The sequence below is a fragment of the Hyperoodon ampullatus genome, assembly GCF_949752795.1.
Source record: "Hyperoodon ampullatus genome assembly, chromosome: 6".
In the NCBI taxonomy this organism is placed as follows: Eukaryota; Metazoa; Chordata; class Mammalia; order Artiodactyla; family Ziphiidae; genus Hyperoodon; species Hyperoodon ampullatus.
Genome location: NC_136919.1, coordinates 10,977,471 through 11,000,562, shown reverse-complemented (window position 1 = coordinate 11,000,562; position 23,092 = coordinate 10,977,471). Strand labels below are relative to the sequence as shown.

Below are 23,092 nucleotides of genomic sequence, written 5' to 3'. Positions count from 1 at the left end.
AGATAGGCAAAGGTAGCTGGAAACTAACTGCAAAATTTATTCCAGGGCTGCGGGCACTGTGGGGGCCTTAAGGGCACTTCTCATTTGGGGGCTGGGAGTCGCCAGCCTGGCCAGGGGTACACGTTTCAGGGGGGAGGACTGAGACAGGGTGGTCGAAGGAGGGGGCGGGGATGCCCAGTCATCTCCAGCTGGGCGAGCTCAGCGCAAGCTGCAACGGCAACATGAAAGCAGGACAGACAGTTGGATGCCCAGCCCGGCGACAGAGGACAGCTGAGGCCCCGCCCTGTGTCTGGCCCTGGAGAGTGTCTTTTAGGACACAGGACAGGAGTTGAGGCCAGGGAGTTGAGGCCCAGCTTCAAGGGTGTACAGTAAGGAACCCAATGGGAGGGGCCAGTGAAAGACGGCTCATCAGCAATGTCCCTGATCTGGAGACCCATACATCCTCCCCACGATCACCCAGATTCCCACCCACAGAGACTCTGAGCCCCACCACAGGCCAGGCTGCCGGTCCTCTAGTGGGCTGGGGTGGGGGTGTGGGGGGCAAGCTCTCCTCTGGATTGGAGTGAGGGCTCAGAAATAATGGCCCAGCACCACCCATGGGGTACTTGGTTTGAGGGTGTTTGGGAAGAATCCATGGGCTGGTCTTGGTGCTAATCCCCAGTCCCAGACCTCAAATCTGTCCCCTGCCCCTCCACATACACACCTTTCAAGGAGTATCTAAATTAAAAAACAAATAAAATGAAAACAAACAAACAAAAAACTTCTTGACTACAGCTTTGCAGATAAATACCAGCCTGGAGGGCCAACCGTGGGTGGGGCTAGAACTTTGATTGTGCCAAACTTCTCCTCTGCCGGGAGAGGGTTAGAAAGATGATTGCAGCAAAATTCTTTGCAGATAACATGTCAAAATTCTCCCCTGCAGACGTCAGACGGGATAGAAGGTTTAGGGAGGAGGTCTCTGGGTCCTAACCAGTCTCCCAGGGTCCTCTAGGGCCCAACAGTCCCTTGCCTAATTTTGCAAACTCTGTTATCCCTAGTTTACAAAACAGAGGGCTTCCCTCCTGGGCTCCGGGAGGGAGTCCTGGAGGTCCTCTCCTCCAGCCCCCTCCCCACCGAGTTGATGTCCGCTCAACTTCTCTCTGCCTCTGTTTCCAGGAGAGGGGGAAGGGATGACCTCTGACTCAAGGGACATGGAGGCCCACCAGGGAAGCCGAACCTCCTCCCTGGGCCTGTGCGCCAGACTCCAGGACAGACAGCTGGGAGCAGGGGGAGGGAGGGAGTGGTTAGCAGCCACCTCCCTGGGGCACTCTGAGTGGCAGGCAAGTGCCAGTGGCTTGTGGAGACGACCCCACCTCAGCCAGGCCCTGCCCACCTTCACCCACCTTCCCAAACGCAGGGCTTCAGAGAGCTCAGGGGCAGGGGCCTACGTGGTGGGGTCCTGGGTCAGCATAATCAAATAAACCATCTGGAGACCACAGGGGTGCTGCGGCCCCTCCCCCGGCCCCGGCCCCCCTTCCCCCCGTCACTGGCCCAAGCTCAAGTCTGCTTGGCCTGCAGCATCTCGATGAGCAAGTTGTTTCGGGGCATCTCGTTGCCCAGGTGCTTGTGGTACAGGTATTCCTTGGCCTGCATGCTCAGCGCCCGCACCTCCACCAGGCACAGCAGCAGCTGCTGGAACTTGTCTCCGCAGTGCGGGTAGTGGCACAGGGTGTAATCGAGCAGGGCGGCATTGGCCTTCTCCTGAGCGTCCTTCACCAGGCTGTGGTTATTCAGGAACTTCACATCTGCAAAGGGAGGAGCCGTTCACCAGCCCCATCACATCATCAGCACCGTCACTGGCATCAGCAACGCCAACATCCCTATGATCACCAAAGACATGGGCACTGCCACCAACAACAACGAACCACAATCTCCCCGTCACCACCATGGCGCCATTACCGTTGTTGATGAACACTGCCACCAGCATCAGTCACCGATGCCAGCATCCCTGGTTTTCACACACATGGTCACTGCTGCCATCAACAATCAAACCACCGTCATTCCCGTCACCACCATGATCACCATCACCATCACCACCTTGGCTGAACACCACCATCAGCAGCAGTCACTGACACTAACAGGCCTGCGGTTATCACGCACACGGCCACCAGTGACCACCAGCCACAAGCGCCTGTCACCACCACTGCTGCCATTGTCATCAACCCCACCGTCATCACCAAGACCATCGCCAACCTCACCGGGTGTATCCCTGGACACGTTATTTAACCTCTTAATTCCTTCATCTGCAAAACAGGGTGGCAGTAGTGCCTACTTCACAAGATTGTTGTGAGAATTAAGGGAGTTGATATGTAGGAAGTGCTCAGAAGAACAGTGTCCGGTGCTTCATAAGACTCAGTGTGTTAGTGTTATTATTACTCCTACTCTCACCACGTCCAGGAACAACACCATCCCCAGCCCCATGGTCAAAACCATCCTGTTGCCATCATCCTCGGGGTAGGCACCATCAGCATCACCACCCCGCCACCATCATCACTATCGCCCATCGGCACCATCACCAGAGAGGTGCACTGTGAGTGGAGGGGTCCCACCCCCCGTTCTAGGGTGTGACAGGCACTCCTCTGGTCCATGCTCTGACCAATCAAGAGGCTCTGGTAACCCAAGGAGATTTTCTCATGGGGTCGTGGACGTTCACTGCAACAATATTTACGGTGATGGGGAGGTGGCCTGGATGGCCAGGTGGTGGCTGCATCCCCGGGAGTCCTGTGCAGTAGACAGAAGTAATGGAGCAGACACAGTACTGAGCAAATGGATGGAGAAAAGCATCCATTAAAAGCATGGGGCTGAGGGGAAAAAAAACAAAAAATGAGAATAAAAAACAAAAAAGCGAGATCCAGAATGAGATCTCTAAGGTAAAGCCGCCTACTTAAATTAAAAACACTAGCGCACAAAGCATGCACCTTGTGTAAGAACAGAGACAAACAAGAAGAGCCGAGTTAAACGTAAAGGGGACGGTTGGTGATGGGAGGGAGAGGCGGGTGGGTGGCTCTGCGTGGACCAATGATCATTTGTACCAGGGACAGAGGAGTGTGATTAATGCATCCCCTGTCCTGGAGGTCCAGTGAAGAAATAAAAATTGTGTCTTTAGCGTGAAGTGGATGGTTGTTCAAATCCCAGCCCCACCATTTAGAATCGGTGGCCTGTGTCCTGTCCTCTCCCGACCTGAAGGCCTTCCTCCGCTACAAAAGGGGCCGTGCCCACCTTGCAGCGGGGGGAGCTCAGGTGCCAGGGCACTGCACAGGTGCCTGGCCCCCAGGGGTGCCCATGGAGGGCCAGTGTCCTGTCACAGGAGTCCTCATCACTGCTTGCAGGCTTTTTTCAGCTCCTGGGCAGCATCTCCAGCTGGTGCCCTGCCTAGGGGCTGAAAGTCAGCAGGAATCCACAGAACCTGTCCCCATCCCCCGCTCCGAGCCCCGCCAGGCCTGGGATGCGTCGTCCAGCGGTTCAGAAGATGTTCATCCATCCACCTCCCTTGCGTTCGCATCACCCCCAGCCCTGCTGCTGCGGGGGAGTCCGGAGCCCAGCATGCACAGCCCTTGGCCCTTCTAATCCCTCTTAACACCCACTGCGTCAGGAGGGCTGGACGCTCCTGGCAACCCTGATCCCCAGCCGCCCCCAGCATGCCCGCCGAGGCCTGTGTTGTCCAAAGTCGGATTTAGGGAAACCCAAGCTGGACCCAGGGCGTATGGCAGGATCGGGGCCTCCCCCCATCCTCGTCCCCATCCCCCTCACCTCATTCAGTAAGTGAGCCAGGGTCATATTCTTCCTGGCCTCCCCGGGATCACCATTAGCCCCTAAGGCACCTGGTGCCAATTAGAAAGAAGGTCCCCCATGTCCACAGAAAGACAGCTTGGTGAGGGGCATGCAGGCTGGATTTCAGCCTCTACCTTTCCCCTGACTAGGTGCCCTTGTTCAGTAAACAACCTGTCCAACTGTACCTAGCAGCCCTGTTCCCTAGCCTGGCCCTCTCCAAATAAACTCAAAGGTCATGAGAAGTCTCCCCACCTAATTAGCATCTCCTGGGGGCAAGAGGTTCTTACTTGCCCCATCCCTTTCCATCCCAATCTACCTTCCGTCCCCACCATCCCCAGGGCAGTTCTCCTACTTGTCTTCTGATAATTTACAATAGGAGGCTGGGGGTCCAGAGAAGGGTAGGGACCAGCTCAAGGCCACACAGCAGTAAAAGGGCCCAGAAGAAACAGGTGAGGGTGCGGGGAGGACGGGATAAGATGCTGCAGTAGAGGCAGGAGTGGGAGGGGGCTGGGGAGGACCAACCAGAGCCTCGGCTTTACCAGGATTTACTGTTCCCAGCAGCAGTGTGACAGGGACAGCAGGGCGGAGTGCAGGGTGGGGAGGTGCGGAACAAGGACAGCTTTCAGGGACACCTCCCTCCTAGCAGCTCTACGGGTCCTGCAGCTCTCAGGAGGCTGGAGACCCCCACCGCCCCCACAAGGTGGGCTACAGGGCTGGGGGCGGGAAGCACGGTCACTAATTGAGCCCTGGCCACTACAGTACAAGACAGGAGAGCCGTTTCCCCGGCACCTGCTGCACCTTCCCCACCCCACCCCCGCCATCACTTAATCCCCACAGACACCCAGGCAGGAAGGAAAGGGCGTCTTCCGTGCACAGCGACAGTGGGGCAGGCCTGGAGCACACAACAGACACCAGAGCAGGTATTCAAACCTAGATCTCTCTGGCTCCAAAGCACTATGGGTAAGCAGAGGCGGGGTCAGGCCTGGATGCGGGGTCAAGCCTGGACCCTGGTCCCTGGGGGATTAGATGACGTGATGACTTTATGTTCCATCCAACTCAGGAGTCCTGTCCAAGGGCCACCAAGCCTGGGGTCCTTGGTTTCCCCAGGAAGGTTACTCTGGACGCCCTCTTGGAGAGGAACGTGGTCAAGTCACGCCCCTTCTCCCAGCCTACCTCTAACGGGACTGTCGTGAAGATTCTCTGGGATGCTGGATGTGACAGAGCCAGCATCCCTCGGGACACCACACCCTTCCTTCCTTAGACACACAAACCTGGAGACGCCCCCTTCGTGCGTCAGGGGCTCAAACCCCAGCTCCACCACCAGCTAGGTGACCCGGGGCAAGTCCCTTCCCCAGTCTGAGCCTCAGTTTCCCGTCATCTGCAAAACGGGGGCAAATTAATCTCCTCCTCTCAGGGCACCGAAGAACTGGGCCTCATCTGCCCAGCTCTGGGCCTTGAGCCATCGCGGGCTGGAGCCGGGCCTGCTCAGCTCCCAGCAATCCGGGGGGTGGGAGGTAGGAGGGGGCTGGGAGACGGCAACCCCACCCCCAAGAGCAGCCCGCTAGCTCTGCGGAGCCGGGGGCCCCCAGGTTCTCAGAAAAGCCCCCTTTTCACGGTTTAATTGAATATTTGAATAATCCTTTCATTCCAGCAAGGCGTAAAGAATGTTGTCCCAATAGCGGTGACTCAGGCAGGCGCCCCCGCGCACAATGGCCCCTCGAGTGGGGCTGCTATTCAGGCCGCCTTTTGTTGGCACGAGCAGTGGGTAAATTGCAAACGCTTAAGGGAATGCTGCTGCCGCCGCCTCAATGCAAGTCAGGAAATCGAATGTTAGGTCAATCCATTAAGCTTCTATTAAGTCCTCTGCGGAACAATGCCAGCCGGGCCCATCTTCATAAACACCGTGATTGCCAGGAGAGAGGCACTAATTTTAATTAAACCTCCTTACCTGCCTTCGTGCCTGCCTGAGCCGGCTATTTAGACACCAAATGGCACCCTTCTGTGGAGGCAGGCAAGAAGGAGGCGCTGAGCGGGCTGAAGGGCGGAGGGGTTGGGGGGCAGCCGTCACACAAGTTCAGGCTGAAGCAGCCCAGGGAGGCGCTGCCCCGGGGTGATGCCCAGCATGCCAGCTGGAGGACTAGGGGCAAGTGGCCACCCCATTCTGCACCCCAGTTCCCTTGGGGACCCAGCTCTGGTGGTCTGGGTGGGATCATGGGAGTAGCCCCCTCCCACCTTCCAGACTCTGGGCAAATCTTCCCCCTCGTCTTGCCCAAATTTATCCACTTCACCCCAGCCCCACGTCTAGCCTCTTGCAGGGCTCTGGGTTGCCACCTGCCATCCTTTTCCCATGCTGCAGTTGGAAGGACCTTGCCAAAATGCAAACTTGATCATGTTTCTCCCTGCTGAAAATCCTCCCCAAGGGAAGCTTCAACGTACTGGCCTGGCATTCAAGGCCTTGCACAGCTCAGCCCCTGCCCACCTCTCCAGCCTCCTCCTCACCCTCTCCCTGCCCCACAGGTACTTCCAGACTTTCAGGATCACCCATCCCTGTGCACAAGCTGTTCCTTCAGTCTGGAATGCCCTTGCTGCTGCTTGCTTTGTTTCACCCAGAACACTCCTGCTCATACTACAACGCCCAGCTCAGAGGCCCCTCCTCCAAGCAGACTTCCCTGATATCCTAGGCATAGTTGTCTTCTTCTCTTTGGCCCAGCCCTGATCACACTGGACTGCCCAGGCTCCTCTCCACACCTGGAACCTGTCAGCCAGAGGCCCCTGTGGCTCCCCTGGGCTCCTCTCACCGCACACCTACGAGCTCGGACAGGCCTGGGTCCCAGGTCTTCTCCCCTCACAGCCCCAATACCACTAGAGTTTCTGGCCCCCACCCTGAGGGTCACTGTCCCCAAAGACAAGGCACTGTGCCAGACACACAGTGTGCAATAAAGATGGAGAGAGACTCGTTCCTTCCTTCACTTCATTCACTAACTTGTTCATTTACTCGTGAACTTAATGATGGCTATGATAGAAACAATACTGATGCATACGCTGAGGGGCCAGGCCACGCACTGAACATTTTGGGGAATTTTCTCATTAAATCTCATAGCAAGTTAAAGATGATTACGATGTTCATTTTACAGATGGGGAAATAGAGGCTCAGAGATGGGAGTGACTTGCTCAAGGGCCCACAAACAGAGAGAGAGTCTAGATTTAGAATCCAGGTGGTCCATCGCTAGTCCCCTTTCCTAACCACTGCTCCACCCTGCCTCGCATGTGTACACACACGTGCACACTCTCACTCCTCCGTCCCACCCGCTCCAGCCTGTTCCAGCCAAGCACTGTGGACACTCCTGGTCTCCCGGCCCCAACTGCCTCCTCTGGAAACCAGGATGAAGCCTGGCGTGCAGGAGAGGCTGTGCACTCATGGTTCTGAGCACAGCCCCTTGCCTGGACCCAGGAGAAGAGGGCTGGGCTCAGCCTTGATGTCCTCCCTACACCCCATAGAAGGAGGAATCCTGGATTTATCACCTGGTGGAGGCCAAGGCTGTGCCGGGCCTGGCAGTCCCCAGTGCTGGGGCTTTGGTAGGAAGAGGGGCTGAGGGCTGCAGGCATGTGCCTCAGGCCCTGGGTGGCCTGGAGAGCCAAGACGAGGTCCCTGCTCTGCAGGGGGCACCAAGATGGAGCCCTGGCCAAGGAACCTGGTGTCTGGCAGCCCCACCCTCCCCAAGACCTCCTAGTGGCCTCTTGACGACGGTCAGGTCAAGAACTATCACCTCACAAACCACCACAGAATCCACACTACAATACAATGTGTCCCAAGCACGCCCCTCAAATACCTCACATCTCCACATCTCCCCAGTCACCACTCAGCCATATACAGATTGTTCACACCACATGACACATAAAATCCCACTAGCCCATAAAAGTTCACATCCTATACATGCGCGAAAACGAAGGCACAGACACGCACATGACCCCTGGAGCCTGCACACCCCAAACCACACACATCCGTGGCTCTGGTGAAACTGAGATTGGGAGAAGGGTACCACTGCAGGCAGAGAAGGAAGGGGGCTTCCCCAGCTGCAGCCAGCCTGGCTCGGGTCCCTGAGGCCCTACCAAGGGCTTCAGGCTCCTAACTGGCTGCCTGAGATTCAGCCCTCACCCCCCAGCATGCTCGACCCCTACCAACCCCTGCAGCCTTGCCGATACGCCCTCCAGCTACCAACCTGCTGTGCCAGCAGAGTCAGGAGGCCCAGCCCAGGCACCAAGTTATACAGCCACGGCCTGAACACAGGGCTTCCCCCAGTCAGTACGTCACTAATCACCCCCTCCCAGCTGTTTTACCCACTGCTTCCCCAGCTGCCCCCACTCTTGAGCAGGCACACCCTTGCCAGACTGTGGCTGTGATGCCATTTGCCACAAAGACAGCGTCTCGATCCTGCCCCCTCCCCAGGTGACAAGGCATTCACGACCCTCTGTTCCAACCTTCCATCCCATCTACACCTCTGCTAAAAGATTTATCCCCCCCCAACAAACTCCTACTCATCCTTCAAGACCCTGCTCAGATGTCCTTTCAGGAAGCCTTCCCGGCAGATCCCTTGCTCCCCGTTCTGGGTTCCCCATCTCTCTGTCTCAGCCCTGATGGCACTGGCTGGAGGCCTCTCCCAGACTGGGAGCCGCCTGAGAGCAGGGAAAACCTCTGTGAACGCAGCATTGCTGGGCACAGGGAGGGCACGGGACATGCTTGCTGGGTGAAGGAGGACAAAAGGAGGCTGACCTGATGAGAGCTCAGAGGGAGGGTGGAGACCTGAGCGGCACAGGCTGGGCCGGGGTCAGGAGGGCAAAGGGAGGGAGACACCAGACACTTGGGGAGCCAGGCGAGCTGGGGGCTGGGCTGGCCCTCTGCTCCTGCCCTGCTTTGTTTTCCTCCCTAGCACTTACCGAAATCTTCCAGGCTATACATTTTACGAATCATTTCACTAATTTATACATTTTACTCATCATATTATGCTTATTGTCTCTCTCCCCAGTGGAAGGTCAGCTCCTTGAAGACAGGGATTTGGGGTCTTTTTTGAATGAGTGAATGAATGAATGAATGGGCAAAGGGGTCTGGGCCCCAAAGACCTCAGAGTCAGAATTCAGACACCCTTCGAGCGGGGAATTAGGAAACACAGGGACCTCAGGATGGGAGCCAGGGATCAGAAGCTCCTGAAATCACACGGGCATTTTCTGGGGTGGCGTCGGCACTTTTCTAGGGCTGTCAGCTGGGAATCTACCACATCCTCAGGAGGGTTCCTTGTCCCATCAAGGGCGAGTCTTAGACATTATCCTGGCCCTCTGTCCTTCCAAACAAAGAAACTCAGGCCCAGAGAGGAAGCAGGCCCTGGGCCAGGTCCCCTTTATTCACTAAGAGAGGCCCCCATCGGAGAGCCCCACCTCAGGGTCTCCTTGCCAGCCCGTCCCCCTACCCTCAGGCCAGGCCGCGCTCAGCCCACTCACCGAGGCTGAAGAGGATGAGGAACTTGAGGCAGACGAACTCCTGGCGGTCCAGCTGCAGCGCGTGCAGCTGCAGCACCAGCTCCTGCGCCCGAAGCACCAGGCTGTGAAGCAGGGAGCCTGCCTGGGCGGCCACCATGGTCAGCTCCACCTGGATGGGCAGAGGGCAGGGGTCAGGGACACGAGGGGAGGGTGTGGATAGGAGGCACTGGTCGGAAGTTGGGGGTCAGGGGTGCCCAGCCTTGGAGCTGAGCCAGCGGCACCTCCTCAGGCCCCCAGCTCTGCTCCCACTGCCCTGTCCAGAGCTGAGGGCCCCCGCGCAGCAGAGCCGACACCAGGCAGGTGTGTGCAGAGGGAGAGCTGAAGGGTCCTTCATGCACAAAGAGCCGCCGCCAGGCCCAGTGGTACAAGCAGCTTTTGTGTTTTGTGTGGTGTCTGCAGTGCGCACCACGTCGCGCTGGGTGGGGGGCGGGGCAGCCGTGCCTGGATCCGCGTGGATGCGGCCACATGACCACCCGGGGCCCACACATGGACACCTGGACTGCAGATGTGGCCACACCTCAGCTCACGTTCACACACATGGAGGGACACACTCACAGCCTTGTCCACCCGCTTCAGGACGTGAACACACACACACGCACACCCTTGTAGGGTCACACCACAGGGTAACACAGACAGACATGCCTGTGTATATGTTCCCACTGACATGGTGACGGGCAGATCTCAACACCCACCCACTTACGTGTGTGGAGATGTTTGCACAATAATACAGGAGCACACACAAACACACACACACACGCACACACAGGACTGTCCCACAACCTCGGAGACTTCCGCCCACGTGTTGACAGGGGCTGACACTCACACCTCAGACTCCTTCATGTGCTCTCCCAGGTGGCCTCAAAGTTACATCCTTGCAACCAGCATTCCGCTGGCCCTGGATGGCCTGAGACACCCAGGTGAGAACAGAGGATGAGGACAAAGGGTTGGAGGCAGGGGGTGGGGAGCAGGGCCTCAGTCTCCAGTCTCTCTCCCCAAAAGCACCTATGAAACCCACTCCTCCTGTATCCCCCCCAGGAGTGATGCTCCCTCCACCAGGCTAGACCCTGGGCATCAACCTCCCTTTCCTTCTCCCTACTTCCCTCCATTTCCCCCACACCTCCTCTCCCCTCCTCCTTGAATTGTGCCCTCCCAGGTCCCCAGTGTTCTGAGCAGTGGGTGGCTGCCTTCATTTCCTCCTCACCCCCCATCTTGCCCCCTCCATGTGCTTCCTCATATACAACTTGGCTGTGCCCTTCCCCACTTAAAACTCTTCTGATGCTCCCTGTTTGATTCCAGGAGCCACCCCACCTGCCTCCCATCCTCATGCCCCTAATTCCCTGCTCTAAGAGTGCCCAAATTCTGACTCTGAGCTCTTTGGGGCACAGACCCCTTTGCCCACCCATTCATCCATCCATCCATCCATCCATCCATCCATCCATCCATCCATCCATCCTTCCATCTATCATTCAGGATTTAGAACCTGCAAGGTCTTGCCCATCCCAGCCCCCAGCCACACCTCCAGCCTTATCTCTCACCTCAACCCAGCCCCCACAGGGCACCTGCCTCCCAAACCCATGTCCCAGCACACCGGCAGCCCCCGGCAGCTCAGCAGTCCTAACCTGCCTCTCTCAGCCTGGCCCGTGCTACCTCCTCTGCGCGTCTGGATTGCCCCTCCACCCCGTCACTACCTGACCAGACCTTATTTATTCTTTCACTACCCAGCGCCACCATCACGTCCTCCAAGAGCCTCCCTGACCCTCCCCGCATCCCTGAGCTGCTTCCCCAAGAGCAGGGCTCCCAGGGCCTGGTTCCTCTCAAGGTCGAAGCTAGGGCTGATCAGAGGGAGGTCGGGCTGGTGGGTATCCCATGAACCTGGGGAAAGGGCTGATATTCAGTGGTGCCCAGGGCCAGCCCTGGAGAGGCCTGGGACCTCTTCTGGGCCCAGAATTCTGGAAATGTGTGGTGGGGGGTCAGGACAGGGCGCAGTAGGGTCTGGTCACCTCCTGCCCAGTGACCAGCAGGATGCTGCCCTCCTTGCCATGTTGGATCTGACGGTAGATGTGGTCGAACACCAGCAGCTCACTCCAGCAGTTCTGCAGTAGTGTCATCTGGTCGGCCACCTGCAAGGAAGAGGCACACAGGGGTCCAGGGTCCAGCCACGGTCCAGCTGGGGACCGTCTCCTCGCCCCTCCTCCTCCCAGCTCTGAGTTCAGCAGCTCAACTGCGTATGTGACCTGGGCAAGCTGCCCAACCTCTGTGTCCAGTTTACCCATGTGTCTTCTTCATCCAAGTGTGGCAGGGGTCTAGCAAAATAATAAGAGGGTCCAACGGAGGTGCTCAGGCCCCGGCTCTGCCTCTTACAAGTTGTATGACCTTAAGCAAGTTCTGTAACCTTTCTGGGCCTCAGTTTTCTCATCTGGAAAGTGGGCAAAGTATTAGAAGGCGGTCTGGCACATATTAAGCCCTCAATAAATGTTACGGAATAATGTCCACGGAAGTGCTTTGTGAAGGATTCCTTTAAATGCGAGGGAAGATTTGTATTAATTTTTCCTTGTGCCCATTTGGCCTGTGGTCACATCTCCAGCAGCCTGAATCACTCAAAAAGGAGCCACGTAGAGAAAACAGAGGGCTTCCTCGCAGTCTTGTGCAGAGCTTTGAAGTTCATGGGAAGAGAGGAGGTCCGGCCCACGGAATGAGCAGGTGGCTGGCAACGGTCTACATCAGAAGCAGGAATAGAAGGGCACACGGAGCCGATTCTGAATCCCCAGGCTGCACTGAGGGGCACTCAGTGTGAGGGCAGGGACTCTCCTCCAGTCTGAGGGATCGCCACATTCTAGCATGGCAAGAGTAGACCCTCGTGACAGTGACAAGTGGGACTCAGGACCATGGGCTGCCAGAGCCAGAAGGGCCCTTAGGGATCTCCTGGCCTAAACTCCTATTTCCACATGAAGAATCTGCCACCCAGTGAGGGCACGGGACTCTCCTGAGGTCACAGAGAAGCAGAGTCAGGCCAGGGCCACGGCTGGCATTCTCCATCCACAACTCTCCATAGTGACAAATACTGAACACTCCTGGGTGTTCAGAACTGCGCTGGGTGCAGCGTGTCACCCTAGGAGGACACAGTGCAGACTCCAGTTCCTTTCGGCATCCGTGGCTCATCAGCCAGCTGCCATCGACCCAACGGGCACCCCCCAGGCACCTTCCTGGGCCATGCCCTACAGTGGATGCAAATCACGTTAGCTGACAGTCACTGTGCTGCAGCTCCACAAGCCTTTGTAGTTGGTACTAGTGTTATCCCCAATCCATGGAGAGAGGACACTGAGCTCAGAGAGGTCAAGTAACTTACCCAAGGTCACACGGCTCTGTCTAGTTCATCTCTGCTCTTGACACTAGGTGTGCAGGAAGACCCACCCTTGCCACCCTAGAGTTCACGGCAGGATCACTACCTCACCTACGAAGCCCTCCCCATCCTCTGGACATGGCACCTGCAGCATCTGATGGCACCATTCATGCCACTGTCTTCCCTGACACCTGTGGGGTCTGGGAGGAACAACCCCCAACCTGGAGAGAAGAGTAGCCCAGGCAGCCCCTGGCCTGAAAAGGAACTGGCCCAGGCCTGACCAACGGCTCTCTCTTCTCGGGGGCTAGAAGCCCCCTCCTCCCCTCTGCTCTGCTCCTCTCCTGGGAGTGGCCCTGGGGCCTGTCCGCAGACAGACAAAGGGAGAGAAAAGTGGACAAAGAGCAAAGTGAGCGGCTGGACACACAGTCAGGCTTCCTCCAGGCCTCGCCTGCTCAGCCCTTCCCCAGCCTGTGTGGCTGAGAACAAGAGGAAGAGTCTGTCTCTATCCTGCTCTGAGTCCCCGGCCTCCCACCCTCCCCTCCTCCCCTCCCCTCCGTGTCAAGAACCCATACCTCCCCCTCCATCTCCCAGCAGAAGGTCCGTCCTAGAGCCCCATTACTGTCAGAACAGGAAGCCCAACCAGGGGGACCCGAGGCTCAGCCACAGGTAGCCCTGGATGGGAGGGGCCGGGAGAGACTGAGAACCAGGCAAGGATGCATCGCAAAGACACCTCGCCTTATCGCGCCTCAGGAAGTGGCCGGTCCCCAGAGAGCCTCCCCATCACAGCTTCCAAGGAGGGAGGCAAGGCTCAGTGAGCACCTAGACCAGCCCCCGTTCCCAGCACGCCCCGACACTCCTCAGCCCTGCCCATTACAGATGAGGAAGCAGAGGCTCCCCTCAGGTAACCGCAGGGAGCTGGGCTCTGCACAGACCACCCGCCTGGGCTGCTCTTCTTGGGGGGCGGGGGGGCTGGCACTCCTGGAGCCCAAGCAGGAGGTGCCTGGTCCGGGAGTCGCACTGGCCCACTTTGGGCAACCCAGGCGGAGGCAGAGGGGGAGGGAGGACGTGCAGGGCTGGGTTCTGCCCCCCACCCATTGGGGCCCTAGGGAGCAGACACCCTTGTGCCTGAATTAAAGGAACAGGGGGTGGGGAGGTGGAAGCGCAAGAGATAAGGGGGAGAATTAGGAGATAAGCTGACTGAGCTTTGGGCAGAAAGCAGAAGGGGTCACAGTGACCCGGCTGGCCAAGCCCTGGGAGCAGACTCTGTACCCAGACCTCAGACCCCGGGAGTGGGGGCAGCCCTGCCCACGGGGCTGATAGGGGTGCAGGGCAGAGAGATGCACTACGGTGGCTGGGCTTTGGTGCCCTGTGCCCTCTGATTCCCACTTAGTCACACACCCTCTCCTGCCCTGATTTCCTATTCTGAGAAATGGAAAAAAAATAAATCCTCTCTCTTTTGGTTAGGGAAAATATATGAGCACAGCAGTGTCAGTCGTGAAGGGTTCTGGGAACCCATGGTCAGCTATTCTGGGGACTCTGCCCTGGCCTGGGTTCCCCTCCCCACCAGCCAAGCTATCGTGCCTTCCAGACTCTTTACTAGCTCTTCCCCTAGATGGACACATAAAGACACCAAACTCCAAACACTCCCCACACAGATGAACACACACACAGACACACAGACACAAAGACACACAGACACACAGGCACACACACACACTCCCCTTTTTATTTAAAAGAAAACCAGAGGGCCCTAGCTGCCAGCCCCTCTCCATGGGAAAGCAGGTGGCTAAGAGGCTCACTTAACCAAAGAGGGTTGGTTTTCACCTTCCGTGGGCTTTTCCCTAAGCAAAAGGTTCTTCCTCTACCCTCAGTCTGCCCTGCCACCCCGAGAACAAGGACATGTGCAGTCCTGGCCCCGGGGTCCCTCATCAGCCTGGCCTGTCTGCTGGGCCCACCAGCCGCCCACCCCTCCTGCCGGTCTGCCACAAATCTTCCTGGAGCCTTGACACTTTGCAGCCTGCCTCGGAGACGGGGTATTTATGCGTGCTGAGATGACCTCCTTCCCAGCAGGCCCCCCTCCGGAGCCCCCTGGGGTCTGATCAGTCTGGCGGTCGAAGGCCAGTGGGCTCTGTAATTCTCCAGTGGCTGACAAGCCGCGGGCTGGCCACAGCGCTGTCCCGGCCGAGTGGTTGGCGGGCTGTCATTTGTCAGTCCAGGACTGACAGAGTTACTGCCACTTACATGAAACCATATATCTAAGCAGTTAAATCTGTTGCCAATAGGGGGCCTCGGAGCTGGATGTCAAGGGTGAACTGATGTCAAGATGGGTCATTAGGCACTCTTGGCCCTCGCCTCCACCTCCCTGATTCCTGTCTTGCATCCTCCCAGCTGTCCTTCCCGGGGACTGTGCACAGAGGCTGCCTGCCTGGGCCTACACCCTGCCCCCACTGAGCAGTATGTACAGGTGAGTTTCTGCTACCTTGCAGGTATGAAGCTGCTTTGGAAGCCCAGGGCAAGGTGGGCCCCCGTCTTCTCCCAGAGCTCTAGTGCTCAGAGGAGCGTGGACACGATGTATCTTTTCTCCCTCTTCCTGGCCAGACCTGTCTACCACCTGCAAGGTTAGATTCAATGGTACCGCTGCAGAGGGGCCCAGCGAGGGAGGGAGCCACTGCCCCCACTCACTGAACACTTCCTGGGCGCTGCACCCTGTGCTAAATTCTTTACCTTCCCTAGCTCACTAAGCCCTTCCAACAACCCTAAGAGGTGGCTACTATTTCAACTCCCCCTTTTTTACAGATAGGGACAACTGAGGCCCAGAGAAGTAAAGTCACTTGCCCAAAGTCTCGCACCAGATAAGTGGCAGATATGGAACTTGAACACGGGCCTCTCTGATTCTGGTGTATGTTACTAACCTCTGCACCATGTCAGATCTAACACACCGTGATTGCATGAGGTGGAAAAATGGAGACAGAGGGACTTCCCTGGCAGTCCAGTGGTTAAGACACTGTGCTTCCACTGCAGGGGGCACAGGTTTGACCCCTGGTCAGGGAACTAGGACCCCGCGTGCCGCACGGCCTGCCCCACCTCCCCCCAAAAAATTGGAGGCAGAGGGACATCCAAGCTGGGAAAGAGGCTGGAGGAGGACAACCCCAAAGGGCATCTGGAGCCCCAATATCAGCTCAGCAAAGACCCCAGTCTCTCCCCTGGACAGCAAGACATCATCAGCATCACAGAGGGCTGAGCAAGCCTCTGGGGAGAGCTCAGGCTCTGTGGTGGGAGCCTGCCCTTCCCAGGCAGGCTGTCCGTCACCCACTGCCAAAGGACCTACTCTTGGTCCAAGCTCTGCTTCCGACTCTGCCTACCTCTCCAGCCCTGCCTCATAAGACCACCTGGGACTCCCTGACACATGGTACCTTTTCACACTTCTGGGTCTTCTGCTGTCCCCTTTGCCAGAACGCCCTTAACCTTCTCAGACTGCTTTCTGGAGAGGTGTAGATCAAAGAAACCTTCCCTGACTTTCTAACACAGAGCCATTTGCTCTCCTGCTGGCCTCCCTTGGCCCCTTTCTACTGCTGTCAGAGCCCCGGGCACCCTGTGTTGGCATTACCTATGTGCATGTCTGTCTCTTCCTCTAGCCTGGCAACCTCCTGGGTCCAATTCATTTCAGTGTCCCTATGCACAGGCCAAGGGCTACCCCACTCTCAGAGCTAGGGAGCCCCCTCTGCTGTCTGCTGTGTCCTGCCCGGAGGTGAGGAATGAATGGTCAGTCAAAAGAGAGAACAGGGACTTCCCTGGTGGCACAGTGGATAGGACTCCATGCTCCCAACACAGGGGGCCCGGGTTCGATCCCTGGTCAGGGAACTAGATGCCACATGCACGCCGCAGCTAAGAGTTCGCATGCCACAACTAAAGAGCCCATGTGCTGCAACTAAGGAGCCCACCTGCTGCAACGAAGACCTGCTGTAACCAAATAAATAAATAAATAAATATTTTTTTTAAAAGAGAGAGAACAGTCACTCAGCTCCCCTCACACTTTTCTGCTTCCCTACCTCTGGCTTTGCAAATAGACATCAGCCCAGCGCTTATTGGACCAGTGGGAAAGAAGCTCCACATGGCTGGTGAGAGGCCCTCTAAGGGCTGGGCTGGTACTTATCTGCAAGGCTCCTTTACAGAGGCTGGTAACGATGGTTCATATATTCCTGGGCTTGATTCAGAGACTCTGGGAAGGGGAAGCAGGAAGGTTTGGACCACAGAGAAACCAGAAGCAGGAAAAAACACTCAGCTAAGCTTGGACAAAAGCCCTTCCCATCCTGCGTGAAAAACCCCGAGAGACCAGGAAGGCGGCCAGAGGAAGTGCCCTGCCCCTGGATCCAGGATTCTGGAAGGCCAGGAATGCTCTGCTCCTCCTCCCCTCTGAACTGGGGGCTCATGGGAAGCCTGGAGGGAAAGCTGGCAACCAACCGAAGGGTCTTGGGATCCTCCTCCCATACCAGGGCCTCCAGCCACGAGTGGAAGGCACCTGGGATTGGTTGAGGCCCTGCCTCTTGTTCTACCCATGAGGTCAGCCTAGAGAGGGGGCAGGGGTGAGAAGTCCCTCCCCATGACAGACACCCGGCACATCCCCAGACCTCAGCCACGACAGGCCCTCCACAGTAGAAGCAGAAGGCGTTACAGCCAATGCTTGGTTGCTCTGGGCCCCAGAGCAACCCAGGCGCCCAGCTCCATGATGCCTCGAGGGTTCACAGTGCCCAGGCTTCATCTTATCCCCCCTGACCCCCATGCCCAGCCCAGACCCTGCAGACAGTACCCCTGGCCCATCCGGCCACATGTCCCTGGAGGAAGCCCAGGCCTGAGTGGCGTCAGCACTGACAGTGCAGCTCAAGGCTGCAGTGGCCCCAAGCAGGGAGGGCAACAGGCCCTGCTGTTTACACCCAGTCCCAGAACAGCCAAGGGGACTGACCTGGGAAAGGCAAACATCAATAGGCCTGAACTAAAGGCCTATCATGTCTCCGTCTAGGCCAGGGAGGATGGGCTTGGCCAGGCTTGGGGGAGGGGGGGCCTCTGAAGTTGGCAGAAACCCTGATCATAGGGAGCCAGGGCACTAGAGGGGCAGCTCCCAGTCTTCAGGTGCTTCAAACCACTAGGCAGGGTGAATGGGAAGTTCTTCCTTGTCTGTCCTTAGTTTCTCCTGCTGCTTTCCTGCTTACTTTAGCCGCAGGTACCTCAACCCAGGGGAATGGAAGGCCTTACAGCCGAGGCATTTGGAAGATGAGGGGCGGGTCCTGCAATCCCCCACTTACCCTCCCACCTAGCACTCCCTGCACACACAGACACACACATTTACACGTGGGACTAACGATCGTGCATGAGACATGCAGGGACAGTAAGATCTTTCACCTTAGCTGGGAAGGAGAAGCATCCCAAACTCTGAGATACTAAGACCCCTTCTGTGATACCTGAGGCTAGCAGGGAGTGGTGGCCTCTCCAAATGAGAGGACAGGATGGCTTGGACCCTCTTCCTGACACTGGGCTGGGGCAACCAGAGACAGCCTCCCAAGGACTGAGCTAGTCCTTTGCGAGAGCCCAGGGTCTCAGAGAAAGAAAGATAAATGTCGACAGAGACTCAGACTGGGAGAGAAAGAGACAAAGACTGAAGGGCCTAGAGAGAGACAGGGAAGCAGAGAGATAGCACACCAGGAAGAGAGACAACAGAAAGAGACAGAGGCAGAGGTGAAAGAACCAGAGGCCATGAGAGATAGACACTCAGGGAACAGAGAAGGAGAAAGAGGGAGGGGTGAGTGAGGAGGCGGGACAGGGACAAGGAAGGCTGTGATGGACCAGAAACACTCCTCATGTCCCCAGTGTGGCCTCCCTGTCCCCGGACAGGGCCTGAAGCCAGTGGGCAGGAGAGCCCCACCCAAGGGGTGGCCAAGACTGAGACTTGGGCAGCTGAGGCGACACCCCAGAACCAGCGGCCAGCCAGGTGGGAGGAGGGACTCACCTCCAGCTCTTTGAAGACCATGCACCTGCGTGCCCAGTCCACGATGGAGATGAAGGTCTGGTCAGCCATCCTGCACAGGAGGCTGAAGGGTGCAGGCTGGTCGGGGCGGCCTTTGGCCGGTTCCTGCAGGCAGCCCACGATGCGCGCCCGTACCTGGTCCTCGTCTGGCTCCAGCTGCAGCAGCTGCAGGATGAGCTCGGGCACACCAGGCCCTCCGGAGAAGGGCTCTGGGTAGCCGTAGTGCGGCCCGGGCTGTGGGGGGCTGGCGTAGGGCTCCGGGTACTCAGACTTGATGGCGCGGCCAGGGAAGGCAGGATAGAGGTAGCCAGCCAGTGGCCCGTGGGCGCTGGGCACAGCCATAGGCAGCGCTGGGGCCCCAAAGTCGCCCAGTGGCCCAGCAGGTGGACCAGAGGCCAGGCCCTTGGGCTCAGGTGCATGCAGGCCAGGGGGCAGCATGTAGTCCGGCGGGGGAGGGGGCGGCGGGGGCACCCCCACTGGGGGGCCTGTCTCCAGCTTGAAGCCATTGGCTCGAATCTGTGCCTTCTTCTGTTGCTTCAGGGCCCGGTCCCGCTTGTACATGGGCCCAAACTTGTTCCGGCCGCCCCGCATGCGGTCAGCGCGCACGGCTGTGGGCAGAGGCAGAGGGGTAGGCTCACCGGCTCCAGGCCACCCGCCATACTACCCCAAACCGATCTGACTGGGTCACTCTCCAGCTCAGTACCTCTCATGGCTCCTCCAGTGCCCTTAACCTGGCATTCAGAGGAAGTCAATCTCCCTAACCCGGCGTTCAAGGCCCTGTTCACCTCTCCATCATCCCCCCGCCGCCCACCATGAGACCCTGTGTTCTTTCCACTCCACCTTACTCTCTCTGCTCCTCTGCTTGGCACTTCCTCCACCCTGCCTCTGGTATTCTTTCTGCCTCAAACCCTTTCCTTCTCTCATGCCTACTAAACACCCAAAGTGTTCCTGGATTCACCCAGGTAGCAGCCACTGTTCTTGTCCCGGATGTCCTGTCTCTTGCCCACTCTCGTCCTGCTGAGTGCTACTGTACCATGGACCCAGGCTGAGAGCTTCTGGGGGCTCAGCAGGGGTTCAGGTGCCCAGCATAGGGCCTGAGATGGTGACAGGAAGTGGGCTCTGGTCAGCCTTGTTCACAGGTGGGTCCCCAGTGTCCAGCTGCTTCTTGACTGACTGCCTGACTCTGTTGAATCCCTGTTTCAAAATGACTCGGGTTTTTGCCGCTGCCTTCAAATCTGAAGCTGAGTTTAGGGCTGACTGGGGCTCTATGCTGGCAGGAAGGGACCACCTCCCTTGCTGACCAGATGTCCCTCCACCTGGCCAAGAATGTGTCACCAGCCGGACCCAACAGGTGTGTCTCTGCAGCCGAAGTGTGGCCCCAGCCCCTGCTCAGACAGGACCCCACCCTGGGCTCCAGGAGAAGGGAGAGAGGAGGAGGAAGAGGGCGGTGCTCAGCAAGGGACGTGTCTCCGGGGCCCATGCAGCCAACCTTCCTGCCATGGGGGTGGGCAGCCCTGCTTCACTCCCTCAGGCCCCGCGAGGGGTTTCTGCAGCTCACAACAACCAGTTCTTCTGAGCCCCTCAGGACCTGGTGCTGGGCACATGGGCTCTCTGGACAGGACAGGATATCCCCCTTCCATCAGGGGCCCTTCCTCTAGGTGACAGGACTTGTGGCCTGCAGTTCTCAGAGCCACCAGGGGCCTTCTACTTTGTTTAAAAACTTTAACCAACAGCTGCCTGCTCGGCACACAGCCCGGCTGGGGCCAGCGGGGTGGAAGCCTATGACTGTCCACCCTCAAAGAGTTTGAGTTTTTCCTGCTAAAACGTTTTCCTCCCCTCCGGACAGAGAGCTAGGGGTGGGGGTGGGGAGACAAGGATGGGCCTGGGTCCTCTGGGGGCGATTTTTCTCCATTACCCAGCCCTCTAGGGCCTGGCTAAAACCTGCTGAGTGAATAACTGAGTGAATCTTGTGGATGGATGGACAGATGAACAGATGGGTGGTCTGAGTGAGTGCAGGCTGCACAGTGATGCTGGACAGATAATAACATAAATAAGAATAACAGTAATAGCTAACCTGTTGAGCATTTTCTACATTCCAGGCACCATGCTAGGAGCTTTTCATACAATTCTCTCACTAACTCAAGGAGGAAGGCGTTACTCTTAGGCCCATCTTTCAGATGGGGAGTCTGCAGCTCAGAGAGGTTAAGGAACTTGCCCAATGTCACCCAGCCTGTAAGTGGTGGCACTGGGACTTGAACTCCAGTAAAGGTATTGAAAACCTTGGCTCTGGTTGGTATGGGATGTCAGTGGGGGTGTGACAGAACTCCTGGCAGAGGGAGGAGCTCTGGGGGGCTCTGCCCTGTGCTGCCCTGCCTACAGGGCTGGGGAGAGGGTCATCTCTCTGAGGTTCACTTTTAGATGCTTCTCAAGCCATCCCAAGCTGGTCCTGCATGCATCCCTTCACCCAGACCGACATCAGTTCTCACCCCTCCCCCATAGAGATCAGGGCCCTAATGTCACATGAGGGGCTAATCGCCTGGCCCCAGAAACTTTAAGAAGACCTATGGTACCCTCCCCTCACGCCTTCTCCCACCCCCACCCCCTGCCCCCTCGCCATCAGAGGTCAGGGGTAGGAGGAGCGGCGTGCGCACCTTCCAGGCGCATCCCCACTGTCAGGCACTTCTGGAAGCGGCAGAAGGGACAGCGCTTGCGCTGCGTCTTGTCGATCTTGCAGCTCTGGCTCTCGGTGCACGTGTAGTGCTTGTTGTTCTGCACCGTGCGCTTGAAGAAGCCCTGGGGGAGAGGGGAGTCAGCACGGGAGGGGACAGGCCCCGTCTCCCCTTCCCTGCACTTCCCAGCAGGGCTTTCCGCCGCTTCCCGCCGGCTGCTCGCCAGCCTTCCACGCCGGTCCCTTGCCGGCCAGCTGCCCGCTCACCTTGCAACTCTCGCATGTGAGCAGCCCGTAGTGGTAGCCGGACACCTTGTCCCCACAGACGGGGCACAGCTCGTCCAGGTCCTCGTCGTATGAATAGTCCATGCCCGCGGCGTCCGCCTGTGGAGGGAGGAGAGGCTCATCGCGGGCGGGACTGCGACTGGCAGCGCCGCGGACCTGGGTCCGGCGGGTCCTGCACCACCGCGGCCGCGCGCCCCAGGGTGCCCTCCTTATGGGCCCGGCCCCCGGTCCCCACCACAGCGCCAGTGGTCGAGGGCGCCCGTTGCAGGCCACCTATTAGAGCGCCCTGAGCAGCCCGCAGCACGCGTGCCTGGAGCAGCTCCCCTGCCGGGCCCTTGCTGACCCTGTCCCCACACTTCCGCCCCGCGCGCTCCCCAACCCTCCCAGGGGCTCCTCCTGAGCGGCCCCCCGCCGCGTCCGATCTGGGACTCTCGGATTAAATGCGCTTTGATCCGGATTCGTTCGTTTGAGAACAAAACCCCGATTCTGAGAAAACGAGATTGTCTCGCCCGCCGGGGTGATGCCAACGAACCCGGTCGGAGTGGGGCCCAAGCGTTCTGGGTATCGGACAGGGATGAGGGAGACAGAGGCAGAGTCTGAGAGAGACCGAGAGATGGGCAGAAAAGAGAGCGAGAGACACCGACCGACGCTGCTTAACGGAGAGAGTTCCCCGGGGCGACAGAGACAACGAAAATCCGAGAGTGACAGAGAAACATTGATGCCCAGTCAGAGAAAACCTGGGGGAGATGAGAACGACGGAGAGCTAGGGAGATGGTAGAGAGTGGGGAGCGGGGGGAGAGAGGGAACGAAAGAGAGAGATAGAGAGATCAGAGACACTGTCAGACAGAGGCCCAAAGAGAAAACCTGGGAGAGACACAGTGATAGACGGAGAGACAGACCGAGACACCGGAGAGACAAGAGAAATCTGGGAGATACCCAGGCAGAGAGCGTGACAGAGACACTGAGAGAAAACCTGGAGAGACGGAGGTGCCCGGCCAGGGGGTCGGGGACGGCAAGACGCACGGAAATCGGTCGGACCCGGGCCCCGAGCTCAGAGGCGCGGCCCGGCAGAGTCGGACCCGGACATGGGCTCGAGCTGAGAGAGGCGGAGAACGACGGCGCCCGTGCAGAGAGCCCGAAAACGCGGAGCCGCCGGGCCCCCAGGCCGGGAGAGACAAAGCCCGCGGGCGGCAGCCACCGAGACCGAGACCGACCGAGGCCGTGCCAACGAGTCCGTGCCGCCGAGACCGAGACATCGGGCGGAGAGCCGGCGAGGAGGGCGCAGCGGGGACAGCGGGCGCAGGGCGTGGAGCCGCTAGCGGGGCGCGAGTCGCTGAGACCTCGGGCGGAGACCCCGCGGGCCCCCGAGAGAGAGGCCGAGCCCGAGGCGGGGGGAGCGACCTCGGGCGGAGAGTCGAAGTCCCCAGAAGGGAAGCGC

At 58.4% G+C, this 23,092-nt stretch overlaps 1 protein-coding gene across 1 annotated transcript; it reads right to left on the bottom strand.

The window, feature by feature from the left end:
* Nucleotides 1-1,536: 1,536 nt before the first annotated feature.
* On the bottom strand, nucleotides 1,537-21,747 carry NR5A1 (nuclear receptor subfamily 5 group A member 1; the record flags this gene model as incomplete). The annotated part of the gene is made up of 6 exons (XM_079706035.1): nucleotides 21,637-21,747; nucleotides 21,353-21,494; nucleotides 18,684-19,309; nucleotides 11,343-11,462; nucleotides 9,304-9,451; nucleotides 1,537-1,784 (listed from the first exon to the last, which is right to left on the bottom strand). Exons 1-6 carry the CDS (start codon nucleotides 21,736-21,738, stop codon nucleotides 1,537-1,539), a joined length of 1,386 nt encoding a protein of 461 aa, XP_079562161.1. The 5' UTR covers nucleotides 21,739-21,747.
* Nucleotides 21,748-23,092: the final 1,345 nt, after the last annotated feature.